General features: G+C 37.9%; 1 protein-coding gene across 1 annotated transcript; it reads right to left on the bottom strand.

Annotated features, from left to right (window-relative positions):
* Nucleotides 1-3183: 3183 nt before the first annotated feature.
* Nucleotides 3184-11915, bottom strand: cchcr1 (coiled-coil alpha-helical rod protein 1; the record flags this gene model as incomplete). Its single annotated transcript, XM_083889631.1, has 19 exons — nt 3184-3323; nt 3409-3556; nt 3646-3791; nt 3970-4071; nt 4780-4968; nt 5072-5190; nt 5989-6061; nt 6168-6280; nt 6375-6481; nt 6759-6869; nt 7026-7172; nt 7950-8060; nt 8224-8338; nt 8442-8605; nt 8854-9048; nt 9204-9321; nt 9448-9612; nt 9697-9979; nt 11846-11915. 19 exons carry the CDS (start codon nt 11913-11915, stop codon nt 3184-3186), a joined length of 2616 nt encoding a protein of 871 aa, XP_083745757.1.
* Between the last annotated feature and the right edge of the window lie 4335 nt (nt 11916-16250).

Here is a 16250-nt window from a genome sequence, read left to right on the forward strand (position 1 = left end):
CAAGTGTGACAGAAAAAGCCACAGATTAAGATTTCAGCCAGACTGTATCTGATGGTGCCTTCCAGACAGGACTGCAGAGTAAAACATCATCATGATAGTGGCGCTCACACCAAACACTCCAAGGCTGTGGAGGAAATGCAGCCTCTGAGCTAATCTCCCACACAACAAATCGCTATCTATCTGTATGTCCAGTCTCACCAGGCTTTGAAAGCGTCAGTCTCATCATGGCAACTCAGAAGGTTTGTCCTTTTACAGCAGCCTTAACACTGATTGAATACAGTAGTTATAGGGTTGACTACTTCTACATTAATTTGTGTACAATGTAGAAAGAACGGGAAAGGATCTTTATTGTTTATTGATCGCCACTGCGATGGACCAACCTGACGGAATAACATTCATTCATGATTTGACAGTGGGAGGAAACCCACAAGGATGCAAACGCCAAACATAAAGTTCCCAGAAAAACATTTTTCTGCCTTCTTTAAATGAGCAACTTAGATTCCTTAGCACAAACCTAACAACTCCATATAGAGCAGCTGATCAATGGAAAATCACAAAGGCCTCTGTGTAACCCTAGCACCCGTAATTTGTCTACAGAGTGTTCCTCATTCAAACTGTCCAGGGTGTACCCTGAGATTGGCACAGAACCCCCCACACCCCCGATAAAATGAAACACTACAAATAAGATAAGTGCGCCTAGTTGTTTGGACCATATGTTTTATACGTCATTAGTCCTGAATTGCTCAGGAGCTTATTAATCCGTTTTTATTACATCATTTATTTCACATCACGTCGGGATTGCAGTGCTCTGCTAAATTATTCACCGGTTAACCACAGTGTTGACCAGCTGCTGTGCTGCTCTCTCGACACTGCTGAGGCTATGAAGATGTATAGAGTAAATGCCTTTATTGAAGCTGTATAACATGTATTGCTGCAACACTCAACAGAGCAACACATTCCACAGCAGCCGGCCTCCTGTCCTAATGTTTGTTTGTTGTTTGGGGAGAAATTAAAGTGCAGCGTTTAAAGTTTCTGGCAGGTTTCCTTTTCAGATAAAAAAAAAAAGCAGAATTAAACCAGATAGAGTGTAGAATCATTTTCACAACATATCTCCCATGATTCATATCCCTAGTAAAAACAAACAAAAAAGTTTCATATCATGATGTGTTTCTCCCTCTTTTAAACGTAATTCACGTTTAAAATGCCTCTTACATTCAGATTTTACAAAAGAATTGAGAGAAATGATTGCTTGTCACCTTGGACAATATCGCCCTCTGCTGGCTATAATCAGGTATAAAATCTGCCTGGACTTGAAAGAATCTAATGACAGAAAGATGAGGGCTCAAAAACGTGGTATATATATATATATATATATATATATATATATATATATATATATATATATATATATATATATATATATATATATATATATATATATATATATATATATATATATATATACACACATGTATATATACATATACAAATATATATGTATATATATATACATATACATACACACATGTATATATACATATACAAATATATATGTATATGTATATACATACATACATATATATATACACAAATGTATATGTGTATATATACATATTTACATATATATATACACACATGTATATGTGTATATATACACATGTATATATACACATATGTATGTGTATATATATATATATGTATATATATATATATTATATATATTATATATACACACATATACATATACATGCATACATATGTATATATATACACACACACACATATATATATAGATACATACATACATATACACACATACATACATACATATACATATGTATATATATATAATAATAATGCATACATATATACACATATATATATACACACACATACATATACCACTTCACACGCTTCAGAGAACTACAACTACAAACTAAACTGAACACTCCGAAATACGCAGAGTTGTGTTTGATTCGACAACGTGAGAACTCGCCTGTCAAAGGTTCGAATGTAACCGACGTGTTTATATTTAAAGTTGCATACTACAGCTTTAAAGCGTTATTCTTGCACTATCTATGAAAAACCACCTCATAAGCAGTGACTGTGTCCTTACAAATAATTTGTGATGCTCTTAGAAAATCAAGGTGCAAAGTGCAGACTTTATCAGTACTTTTACCCCGCTCTCCCTCGGTTCTCCATGTGCTGTTTTCACCTAGAGGCTCAAAACTAAGAGCTATTGAAAAATTTATTAGCACTCATGACAACATGACAAATGGCACAATTATCTAGTTCATCATAACGTTTATCATCATCCATCCTCATACTAAAAAGTCACTTCAAGTTTGACCTCAATGAACATAAATAGAAATTATTGATTTCTTTCCAAATGAAATCATACAGGACATCTCAGTCATTCATTATATTGAGACACTATTGCGATAGATATCTTTATCTATCCATCCATCCATCTATAGCTAGGTAGATAAAGATATATAGATGTACGATTATTTATGCAAAAAATATCTGATTTTAAAAATAGAACTTGTATTTATTAGATTTCATCACAATTTACTACATTTATACTTAGAATCGTGTGATGATTTTGGAAACCATGCTGATATTTGTTACATATTCTTTTGGAAGGTGTGTTTCCATCCAGCCAAAAAAAGGATGTTGACCTTGCGATCGGTAAAGTGATCCGTTATTTAGCTCAGCTGTGAATACTTGTGTAACTGAGCCACGTAAACCTGAGGAAGCCACAGGCAGAAATGTCACTTCTGAATAAAACCAAGTACGTCATTTGAGCGTGCAGTGGATCATCACTTTCAATGCTTAGAATTGTGTTCCTGCGACTGAGCAGCAGTTGCATGTGCTTTTGCTGTGCAGGGTTTTTTTTTCCTTTTCTGACATCAGATGTCTTTGTTGCTCGTCTTTATTAAAGCTTTGTCTGTGTTTTCTCACATAGATCATATTGTTCATAAACCTTCTTCCCTTTACTATCTGATTAAATAAGACCTCGTCAGATATTTTTAATTCACTTGTATTCTACATGTTGTTTGTGAATGCATCACAGCACATTTTTCAAACAAACTGTTCCCACTGATTGCATTTTCTTGGCACTGCCCACCTTTTGTACAAATTAAGATGTTCCCACTGCCTCCTGTGACTCAGCTTCAGGTATCAGTGGTGCAGGCTGCCTATGGATGGGCCCATGCTGTTATTCTCTGCCTCCACCTCCTCTTCCTCAGCAGAGTCCTCAGAGCTGTGCACCACTGCGACACTGAGCGTGTGAAGCTCCTCCAAAACAGACAGGAGTCTCTCTGAGGGGACACACAGGCTTCTTTCAGTCACATCTGTATAAATGTTTGGATTTAAAAAAAGAACAAGCAGTATGCCACTTCTTACCATCTGCAGGTAGTTGGACTCCTGCCTGCACAGAGCTGCTCCTCTCTGGAGGTTTTTCTTTTTCTCTATGAGCAGCAAAGTTTTGTGAAGTTTCTGCTGCGTGAACACCTGTATAGATGCTCGCCAGCTCTCGCTCAGCAGCAGTGACCTGAAACAGATTCGGGTCAAATGAGGACGTCAACACAAATGGAGACAAACATTTTTCACGGCTGTCATATGTCTTTTATAACCTCTTACAGGAAGCAGGGTTTTGTCCTTGTCCACCTTCCTTCGTTGTGTATTTTGAACTTTCCTCTTTGTGTGTGAAACCCCAAAAGTTTGAGTCTCTCTCATGCCATCCTGTTTCCTTGCTGCATCTCTCTCAAACTGCCGCAATGTCATTACTGCAAGGGACAACACAGACAGACAAGAAGAGAGAGAGAGAAGAGTCATCAGGAAATACTACTATATACTGTGTAAACACTTCCAGTCATATTAGTTTACAGTCTGTATGACGGATATTACTTGAGTCCCTTGTGTCACGCTTCTGTGGAATAAATAACATTGTGATCATCCTGCTACCTGCTTTAGTGTGCTCTCTCCTGGCCGTACAGACTTGAACTTCCATTTCTCTCAGCTTCTCGACACAGCGGTCCTCGGTCTCAGACACCCTCTGCTGCAGGACTGAAGTGGAACAATTATTACTTATTTAATACACAATCATACAACAGAGAAACACTTGCTTGCTTGTCAGTTGCTTATTTATTACTTTTTGTTTGGTAATTGATTTTATTTTTGCTTTCTGAGCGGTAACATTCCTAATTTGGTCAACTCAGATTGCTTTCACGGCACAACAGGCAGACATTTTCAGCAATAAAGCCCTAAAATACTAGATGTACACAAGTCCAGTATCAAATGGCACACAAAGTTCAACTGACATGGAAAAATTAGGAATTTCAAAGATGAATTTGAAAGAGGATTATAAGATAATTGAAATAAACTAAGATTAAGATTAACCTAACCTCACTGTATTCTGTTTCATACTGTGTTACCATAGATGAACAATGAATGCTGATGGGAAAACAGTATGTATGAAAAAATATTGGCAAAAAACTAAATTGTGGCACATGCAGCAACTACAAAGTCAAATTATACTCCCTGAAGTTGGTGGAAAAACTATAGTCAAGGTGCTCTTGAGCATGTCACTTAATCCCCTACTGCCCCAGAGAAGCTACCAAGCAGATTGGAGTGGCAGCCTGATCCCAGGTGTGAATATGAGGAGAACGCAATGAAGGACATTTCTAAAAAAAATAGCAGGGAGTCTCGGTGTCCTTTCCCCAGATAAATCAAGGCTGAAAAGCAGTAATATGGCTTAAATAGCTGCTGCCTCACCCTGCTCACTGTGCTCCTGCTGTATGAGCAGCTCAGAGCGGAGTATCTCCAGGTTGACCTTGCTCTCCTCCAGCTGGGCTTGGATATGCTGCAGGCTGTGCTCGGCCTTGTCTTTCTCGGTCGCAGCCTGTCGAACTTCTGCCCAGCTCTGCTCCAGCTCCTGCTGCCGCTGCCGATCTTTGCTTTCATCTGTATAAGATACACAAAGTGAACCAACATGTGTACACTGCCGGGCTACAGACAGCCACCAGATCATCCATAATAATTCATCAGGAGTTGGGAGGGTGCTCACACTGTTCTTTCAGATCAGCCATAGCTTTCTCTATGAGCTCTGGGGTTCTTTTGAGCTCATGTGTGAGCTCGTCTCTCTCTTCACACACCAAACTAAGCTGTGTCTGGAGGCTTGTCAGGCTGCAGGGCAAGACAGACGAGAAGGCAGAGCAAATAAAAAGGAACACGGTGTCAAGCAGAGAGGCTGAAAAACAACAGCACAATGTTTAACAAATCAGACCTAACTCTGAACAGTGAAAATAACTGCTTTTGTATCTAGAGGACTAATGCCACATAAAACTGCTTCATTGTGATATACTGATGCTGCTCCTTATAAATATCACAGTATTGATTTGAACACTCAATATGTTACACAGCCCCATTAAAATCCACACAAACCTGAAATAGACACGTTCAGGTTCGACCACTTAATTCGATGCATGTTTTGGAAACCAATACGGTAGTGTATACTACCAACTTTAGTATAAACATGAAGCATATAATTACAATAGGAACGGCATTAGTAGTAAGTCTGTGTCATATCACATTGTTCATGATAATACTGGTATATTATGTGATAAGAAAACACAATATCCCAATATAAACATTATAGCTGCAAGATGATGCAGTGTTTCCTATGTTCATTTATAAACTCGTAATCCAGTAGCACTGCAGCGCTGTTGCCCTTCACCAGAGCATAACACTCACCCCCGATTAGTAGGCTTGGACTTTTCCATTAATTCACTAAATTTATGCTTAAACCTTCCCAGAAATATTCACTATAATTTTCATTTAACAAGTACCAAATATATATTGACAAACAGATACTGACTTTGATCAACAGGGCTCAAAAAGAACCTTTCAGAATTATGTTTGAATATCCATTTATTACATAAATTAAGGCAGGGAAGAAGTGAAAGAGTATGATTTAAAATGTACCCGTCAGCAGCCTGTTCTGACTGCTTACTGGCCTGCTGAATTTTCTGCAAAGCCACTCTCCTCATGATCAAACCTGTAAAGCAAAAATATCATCGTGCCAATTATTTACGAGACACAACAGCGATGCGCTTAAAAGTGAAGCACTGCAATCATCCCATTAACCTTTAGAGTCATCGCACCTTGGGTCGTCTCCACTCGTCTTTTAGCGAACATAAGCCTCTGGGTAAAAGTGTTGAGCCTTGTTTGAGCGGCATCCACTTCTGCCATCTTGCCTTCAAACGCCAGCCTAAATCTGTGAGGCACAACCAAAATGATCTGTTATGTAACTTTTCAACATTGACAAAAATACATGTTGGTATTTGTCCTTCTACGCATTCTTGATTTACCTGTGCACCGCCTCTGTCAGTATTTTACTTTCAGTCTCACATTTCTTGCACTGCAACTGCAGATCAGAATTCTCCTTGTGAGCATGGGCCAAGTCTTGTTTCAACGTCTGGTTAAAAGACATATGATAGATTAACTTACACAAATCTATGATGAAGCACAGTTTTCAGAACGCCTTTGTGGCCAGCTGCTGTTCTTAAAACCTCAACTGCTCTCAGGAACTAGCAAAGTTTTGATATCGTCAGCATCCTGTGTTGGGATGTATACAAAAAAAAAATAAAAAATGCACCAAGTGTTCATCACTTTGCTAAGCAGCCGCAAATTTATTGTGCATCATCAAAATTTCCGACAGCTACGTAAATCACATCACTTGCTCTGGAGCTAACCTCCTTTTCCACTCTCTCCAGGTCCAGCTCAGCTATCCTGTCTTCTAGAGTGTGCTGGAGGACAGTGGCCTGGTGCTGCTCCTGCTGGAGCTGCTGCTCCAAGGATCCAATCTAAAACGCAACGCAGGAGAACCCTTACTTTATGAATATTATTGGTCATTTTATTGCTGTACTTTCCATTTTATATGGGATGAACCATTAGGGCACACACTGGACATGACTTTATCACAATATAGTAATAGATATAGTAACAGACCATTTCCATACCTTTGAAAGGAGTTCTTCTCTTTCTCTTCTTAAGTCAATGTCCTTTGAGCGAAGCTGAACACATAACTTGAAGACTTTTTCTCTCCACAGCTTTATCACTTGAACGCCTTCACGTCCATTCTTCATAGTATGCGAGTCTATAGAATTCTATAAGCACACACACACACACACATTTAAGCAAATACTGCATATGAAGAATGGATAATTAATTAATTCAAATTAGCACTGGTTAGCAATTACTCTCCCTATTACTTTCATAATTTAATAATCTGTGGATTATTTTCTTGTTTAATCAATTAGTTGTTTGGTCCATTAAATCTTGTTTGTGATAATTATTTTTCTTTGTTATATGGAGCAAAGAAACAATAAATTATTCACATTTAAGGAGCTGGAAAATCTGAGAGCTTGTTTTAATGTTTTAATTGAATTTAGTCATTGATTAATAGCTGCAGCCCTACGTCCCATATTGTATGTATGTTTAAAAACCAAGACTCTTGTTATTTACTGTAACTACCATCTGTCTTCATTTCAAATAAACTAAAATGCACTAAAAGGCGAGAAAACTATTCTTTAATGGCACCTGTAGATGGCAGAGTACCATTAGGGGTGGACAATACAGACAAAAAGGACATAATGTCAGACAATTAGAAAGAAACCAGTATAATGCGATTTTTTTTTATGGACAGGAAACAACAAACACTTGTTAAACACAAACATATTTCACACCCTTCTCAACATCTGACTCGATTCACCTCAGTTGAAACGTTCTGCCAGATAACGTATTGCCAAAATGTGCAATCTCGCCTGAAGCTGTTCCATCATCAATTGTTGGGGGAACATAATTACGAGGAACATCTTCATGATGCATCAGGTGCCTCAACACTTCAGTATAATATCATGCACTGTTATGTAAAGAACACCCACCTTCATCACCATTTTCTCTTCCTGGAGGGCGAGGATCTCATTAACAGAGTTTAGTCTGATTGTCAAAAGCTCTGCAGTCATCTGAAGAGCTGCCTTCTCCTTGTTCAGCCTCTGTAAAATTTAAAACATTCACATTAAAAAGTACATTATTAGGTGAATTATTATAAAATGCATGTCCATGAATCTTTAGCAAGCATATTTAAAAGTGTTTTAAGATGCAAGCACTTGATAGTGGCCTGATCTTATACTTAATACTTATCAAAAAAGTCTCCACCTCAACAGCTTCATTTAATTTCTCCTTCTCTTGTTCCTCTGGGGAGAACTGGCCAATGTAATTTCTCAGGCTTTGCAGTGTTGCAGATTGTGTTTCAAAAGCTCTTCCCATTTGGCTGAAAAATAAATGGCATCCTTAAGTGCAGTGAATATGACAGAACATTTCGAAATACATTAAGAGGATGTTACTTTGTATTTGCTCTTTTGTAATTGTGGCACCTCAAATGCTCTTTAAGGCCATCTCTCTCAGTTGATACCTCCACCAGAGTGTTTTTCAGCTGCAGCACCTCTGAGGTCATTGATTGAAATCTGTCCTGCAGTTCATCATTGGTTTTTCGTGCAGACGCCAACTCTGCAGTGTGGGAAGCATTAGAGCGCTGCAGCTGAAAATTAAAACAGGCAAACAATAGATGTTTTAGGACACACAGATGTGTAATAATTTATTAGTCTAAAAAACAATCCCTTTTCACTTTAGTTTGAATTATGATGCCAGTGTTTGACTCAGGGACACTTCAGCAGAGCAGCTGCTTGCTGATATGGGTTCATAGATGTGGGGCCTAGAGCTGTAGAAAGGTCACCCAAATCAGTATGTACAAGATTTATGAAGGTTTAAATTTCTTTGTGCACACACCTCCTCCTCGTGCTTCCTCTGCATTTCCTCCAAATGTTCTGACAGCTGCAGTGTCTTCTGTTTGGCCTCCTCCTCAGCCTGTGATTTGCCCATTTCAGCCCTAAGGACGAGCATCTGTGTCTCTGCTTCCCTCCTGTCTGCATCTCTTCTCAGCCTTGAAACTTCCTCACTAGACTCGGATTTAAGTCTTTCAAGCTGCATAAAGCAGAACAAAACTTTCTTCACTGAAACAGACTGTACTAAAAATATCCATCACCAAACTTCCAAAATGAGTTTTAAGATATAAAGCATGTAACTCTCAGGTGACCTTTGGTGTTGAAATTAAATTCGTAGTTGGTAAACAACATTACCTCTGAGCTCATTTTCTCCTTCTGCGCACTGCTCTGAATGAGCCTGTCTCTGATTTGGCTGAGTTCAGCCTTCGCCTTCGATAGATCTTCATGCATGGTTTCCAACTCAAGGTTCCGTCTGTGATACAAAAGTTATGCCACAATAGATAATCTAAATAATTAGCCAATGTTAAACAAGGTAAATATGTTTCAATTTAAAACATTAAATCATTTCATCACTTGGTAACATTAACATGACTTCTACCTGTTCAAGGTGCTGTCTCTGTCTCTAATCTCTTCTCGGTTTCTTCCTTCACTCTCCTTCAGAGCCTCCACCTGCCCCTTCAACCTCTCAGCTTCAGCCTTGTGCTTCTCTTCTAGATGCCACTTTGACTCCCGTCTGCACCATTGCTCACTTCTCTCTGCAGATCTGTGTTTGGGGAAGAGGCATATTCATGTTATGTCATCACCCATCTGACAAACAATAGGGTATTTTTATCCATTAATAGGATACCTTGGCCTCAGTTCTGATGGATGATCCACACTCTTTCCTCTAATGCTGTTTTCATGCAACATCATAATCCGCTGATTTTCCTTCCTTAATTCCAAGATTTCCTGTTGGGCCTGAGTGATGGCGAGCCATGGATTGGCAGGACTGGGATCTCCTGATGGTACTGAGGTGACACCAGGGTTTATCCAGGAGGTTGTCCCTTTGATTTGAAAACCTCTTTGTGCTCCAGCAGACTGGATACTAGATGCAAAATGGGATGGGGGTACCAGGTCCTCCTGGACATTCCCTACAAAACATCATATATTTTTTGGGGGGTTGCATGCATTTGTTAGCTAGATAAGCCTTCTTGTGTTTCTTAAAGAGATACTTAAGATGATTAATATTAGTTTTGAAAAACAAAACAAGTTTAATAATCAAAAAATAATTTTCTGCACATTTAGATCCATTCAAATATCTTAACTGGAGAAAATGTCAAGATTTATACATGATTAATATACGAGTGAACTGCAGACACACATGATTGACCTCTAGTTTCAAGGCTATATGAAATATTACTACACTACTACATGTAGTAATACTAAAAACTACAACAACATGACACTCCTGTCAACAAAGTCAACATTCAAACCTAATGTTACAACAGGCCTAGCATGTGTATCCTGTACAGTTCCCTTTGACAGTCTCTTTTCTTAAAAGAGTGGGATGTACGAGGTGTGTTGTATTAGGTCAGTCTGGTCTCAATCTCATTTGAGAAAGGGTTTCATCACCTTACACTAACAAGAAGCATGACCAACAAACATAAATCAAAATGCCTCTATACGCAACTGGACAGACCTAATGACCAATCAGACCAATAATTGGTTCGAGTTGGGCAAAATGGCGTCCTTGCCATACATGTCTGCAGAACAAAATCAAATAACTGGCAGACTCAGCAGGCTAGTAATAGGCCATAAAATGATCATATGATATGTCATCAGAGATTAAGTTAAATTTAAATACTGGCTTCACCAAGGTGAAGGGATGATGCTCTCAATGCCCTAAAAACTGAGGGAGAACAGGTTCCCTTTGCACAGTAGCTATTTAGATGTCTTTAGAATACAAAAGAACAGGTGCTGGTGGACAATGTGACACCATCCAAACTCAGCGATTACACCTGTGATTTTCACACTGTGGCCTGTCAAAATGACTGCAGTGCAAAGACGCTAAGACACTTCCATGTATGTGAAGAAAAATATGTTTTTAATTTGCAAACAGAGCTGACCTTGTACTGACACATACTGTAGGTCCATATCAATGTAAAAAAAAATGAGGAACACCAAAATAACAATGAAACAAATACTACAAGTCCACCACAGTGATTGTAGCAAATGGATAGAAACATCTGGATCATGCATCTCTTATATAGTCTCCGTTAAGGTGATTATGGTTACATTATTGATTCAGTTAATTGACCCATGCATTTCCATATACAATACATGGCTAGCACGTCCATCATGGGATCTTGATTCTTGAACAAGATTCTGAATGCATCATTTAATGCCACTGGAAGCCTTTAAATGTGTTGCTGTACTGTGTCTGTGCACCACAAATGTAGATTATGTAAAAGGAAGGTGACAAATGCAAACAGTGGCATACACAGATATTAGGACAGGCAGGGGTGAAAATGTAAACACTTGGGACACTGTCATGTAGGGCTGAACAATTTTTGATTGGAAGGACACGAAACTGCAGGAAACAAAATTGCAAGGGCATCTTATAGGGCACTGCATCACTTTTCTCCTCTAGAAAGACACTCCTTTAGAAACAATCAATTATTTTAATTCATATTTTTGCTTTAGAAGCCACAAATGGGGCAGTGTTTCTCAATCCTGGACCTGGGGACCCCTGTCCTGCAATATGTTTCCCTGTTCCAACACACCTGATTCAACTTAAATTAATGGGTTGTTATCAGGCTTCTGCAGTGCTTGCTGGTGAGCTGACTATTTGAATCAGGTGTGTTGGAGCAGGGAAACATCTAGGGATTGCATTAATTGCCCTACGCCACTGAATGCAGACAAGCTAGCTATTTAAGCTAATGGCAACTAACATGCTCGAGTTTGGAGCAAATGTTTCACTCAAAGCAAAACACATGCGACAAAAGAAAACAACTTACTTAGAGCTGTTGGTGAGGTGAAGTCAGTCGGTACGACAAGCCTTTCATTTCCTACATTAAGTCTCTCCATGTTCCGCAGATAAAGTCAGTGGTTGAACAGTCCACAGTTGTTTGGCAGCGTCTTCTTTCAGCTTCGTTTAACTTCTCCCGCGACTCACGTCATTCGCCGTTGCCTTAGTTACAAGCTTAAGTCAGTAATAATCTCCACAAACTAGCAGTAGTTAGGTAGCTAACCTTTAGTTACGAAGACGTTATGTCGGTGAACTGACTTCTGCTTATAGAATCCCGCAAACATGCATACATTTCACTTGGTGTGAGTAAAACTACTGTATGTTAGGAACTGAAGTGAACTGCTACAGCTGCGCAATGCATCATGGGAAAGTGGAAGGAACCTGCTGCTTTGCATATAATCCCTGAGTCATGTCTTGCAGGCTTCCATTTTAGATGAGATTAAATTAGGTTCAACTTGTCATTGTGCAGGTACAGAGACTATGGAAACCATTAATCATGTAATATAGAGTATTAAGTCATAACTAAGAAATTGTATCTTATAATGATGAGATACTAAGTCACAATTATAAGATACTATATCGGCCTAAGAGATGATTAGATTTGGTGGTGATTGCAATCCAGATTATGTTAAGTTTTTTTTGTTTTTTAAATAATTGTTAATTTAGCAAGACAAGAGAGTTTATTGACACTGTGCGGGAACGCTGAGTGCTATTGTTAGTTTGGTTTCGTAAATAAATTATGCTTTTTTTGTGTGTGTGTGTGTGTGTGTGTATCTACAGTACTTCTATATGCTCTATGTGTATCTATATTTAAAATAGTACTAACCCGCTTGTTGAGTCCTGAGTACATAAATCATTTATTTGTGTTCCCTTTTTTGATGTGTTTCTGTTTACCCACTGTCCTCCATCTGCACGTTACCTTTAAGTTTAACTGCTGCAAATTAAACTGCATCTGTTGTTTTTTACACCGTTTGTTATATTCACATTTATCACCATATTTTCATATATATCGTGCATGTTTCCCCAGAATCTATTTCTGTTATGTCTGCTATGTGAAGCACTTTCCCCAAAGAGTTCATTAAAGTTTCCCATTTTATATACATGTATATCTCAAAAGGCAGTGACAAAATATCTGGTTCTCCACCAAGGAAGTCAACGGATGTCGGTAGAAACATCAAAGACTGATGTGAGCCTTGTATCATATCAATAATGTATTGAAGGGGTTTGGAGGATGCAGGAGTGCTGTACGTTGTTTGGGCATGCTGGTGTCGTATCCTCTTAGCAGAGCAGACACTGCAGCAGGTCGTGAGGAACAAAGCAAGGAGGATGGAGGGATCTGACAGGACCGCAGGGAATTCACACCAACAAAGACAACACTGGCCCTTATTTGATATTATAAAAAAAGAGGTCAGAACTAAGATGCTGCTCTGTTTCTTTGAACTAAATATTAGAGCTAATAAAGAAGTATGTCTATAACAGGGGTCTCAAACTGGCGGCAAGCGGCCCCCCCACTTAATATCATGTTATAATGAAAACATGACCCATGACCTCACTGTCTTGTAAACACAGTGTGTAGCTGAGGCACAGCTGCAGCGAGGTGATAGAATATAATATATGTTTGCTAGCAATGTTTTTTATAACAGTAATAATAAGACATTTGGTCATAATTATCTCATTATTAAATGTATCATATACAACATTCTATTACATATATAAATACACTTGTTAGGGCCGGAGCCACAAATGGCAGTGGCCAAAACGGCTCCTGGTACGAATTTTAATTACATCTGTCCACAATATTATTTACGTAATTTAAAATAAATTGTTTTTTTTCCCCACATTTTGTTCTCTAGGCTGGCCCCCTCTTGACCTCAATAGATGCGCATTGGCCCACAGGTCATTTGAGATTGAGACCCTTGGTCTATAATGTCTATAATCCTTGAAACATATACATGACACTTATAAGAGAAGAAAAGGGTTAAAAGAAAATGAAAAAGTGTCCCCACTCAAATTAAAGCTGAAAGTGGGCAGTTAAAACACATCTTGTTTTCGTTTCATTGATGTCCCAATATTTATGAACCTGATTGTATATACGGTGCCTGACCTATTGATAGTAACTTCTTGTTACCCGTGTCACCATGGCAACAATCCTCTTATTGCACACTTACGCCCTAAAGGTGATTCTTCTAATTATAAAAGAAAAGGGAACAATATTGTCTTATTCTCATCAAAGGATAAAGCAGATTTCCCTGAAATCCCAGCAGCTCTTTTTGCTTTATCCCTAATCAGCTGATTCAAATTGCACTTGAGATGCAAAAAAAAAAATATGAATAGTAAATGATGTCTTTAATTAAAATGTCTGCCTTCCAGAAATGAATTTGTCGGATTTTATCCAATTCACAGGGGTAATAGTGAAAGACAATCCACACAAATAATCTGGTAAACAACAGGCGACACAAACAAAATCACATCCATGTATTTATGACCTAAAATGCATTTGAGTCTGCCCTGATTAAGCAACACATAATAAATGAAGGACAATATTTTCCTTTAAAAAAGACATCACAAGGCAAAAGACAATGCCTTCTCTTTATAGGCCGATTCATGCACAAAGCGCAGCATCACAGCGTTGGCCTCTGAGCATTAAGAAAAGCAAATGTGGGGAATTTGTTTGCTTTGTCAGCAACTGTGTGGACATTGCCTCGTCTGTGTAAGTTAGATTTATAGCGTTAAGATGGGTTCAGCTAAGCATTCATGTATTTTTTCTCTACATTGAGAGAGAAAGTTTAGGGAACATTTTAAAATGCTGAATGATGCAAATAAAGCTCTTGAATGCTGGAAATAAACTCACCCGTCCAATAAAAAATCTTTTTACTTATTCTAAGAGAAAGAGGGGACTTTTATTTTGCTGTCCTTCACCAATATTCTTTTTCACTCAAAAGATTTCATAACTACACACCAATAATGAAATAAAGAGCAGGATGAGGACAAGTCTTATGATATGATTTGAAGTTTGTAAATTCTTACTGTCCCATTATTGTATTCCTATTTTATTTTATCGGTTTATTTTAACTGCTGCATTACAAAAAAAAACTGATTAAATACTAAAATAATTATTAATTTGTAATATCTATTCTGCCATCACATGTGGTCATTTTAACCTAAGACATGCACTGATTATGTCAAGGTCTGGAGGTTTTCCATTAAAATAAAGGTTGAATAAATCAACATTAAGAAGACTTTGCATTGTCATTGTAAATTTTTGAAAAACAATTGGAGACATAAAACGACACAATCAGAAAATATTATTGTCTGTCATAACATCAAATCTTCTTTGACATGTCCCACAATAGTCCATAAACACTTGGGTCAAAAGACATTCACTGCAGTTCTATGGGCTTTAACATTAGACATTTGATTTAAAAGTAAACAGGGAAAAACACATTCGTATCAGACCAATCTTGCCAAGTTTGACTCTTGACCTTTTGGTGATTCTAAAGTAAATTACAATAGTAGCGCTTCTCCTGAAATTATCGAATAATAAGATTACCCAAACAAAACACACTATATCAAATTCCACAAGCAAATTCTATTGACTAAAATACATAAATTCAGTGTGCGAAACATTCGAAACCCCCTGAAAGCCTCAAATGCAAAATTTGAGGTGTGTCTAAACATGTTACAGTGTAATTGGAAAACATGTTTTATTTTCCCTAAAGATTTTTGTCATTTCAGTTTTACATATACAATATGATCTACATACATAATGCCCTTTTGGATGCTATCTTATCCTTTATAACCAGACAAAATGTAAAATATGTTATTTGTAATTTTGTATTTTAATGTTTTCATGAATTGCGTTGTGGAAAAGGCCCACACAAGCCCACATCTGTCAGGGTGGCACCTGGGTTGGTGACACGGTATTGTGCAACAATTAGGAGATGGGACCCCCCACCGCCCCCACCACAATCAAAGTTATACTTCAAATTCTGCCACCTGTGGTCAGGTTGCCAAAGGATGGATGAGATAATTAAATACAGTAAATAAAAGAAGCATATTAGAGAATAGTTCCACATTTCTGCTTTTGTTATGGGTTGGATTTAGGTTATTGTAACGCAGAATGGTTCTTGCACTTAATTGAAAAATATAGAATGCATATCATAATTATGTTAATATTTACTTTTCTCTGTTATGTATAAAAGACCCTTCAAATAACCATAATACATCATATAGTTTTCATTTGCAATTAGGCTTCCACTTCTCTGTACTGGACTAAAAATCCTGCCACCTGTGGTCATTTTGCCTCACAGCAGTGTCCATCCAGTCTGCAATGGGCCTGGTGTTTAAAAAAAAAAAGCTGCCATTGCAGGTATCTTTCGCCACTGTGAGAACAA

The sequence above is a fragment of the Microchirus variegatus genome (genome assembly GCF_963457635.1).
Source record: "Microchirus variegatus genome assembly, chromosome: 5".
Lineage (NCBI taxonomy): Eukaryota > Metazoa > Chordata > Actinopteri > Pleuronectiformes > Soleidae > Microchirus > Microchirus variegatus.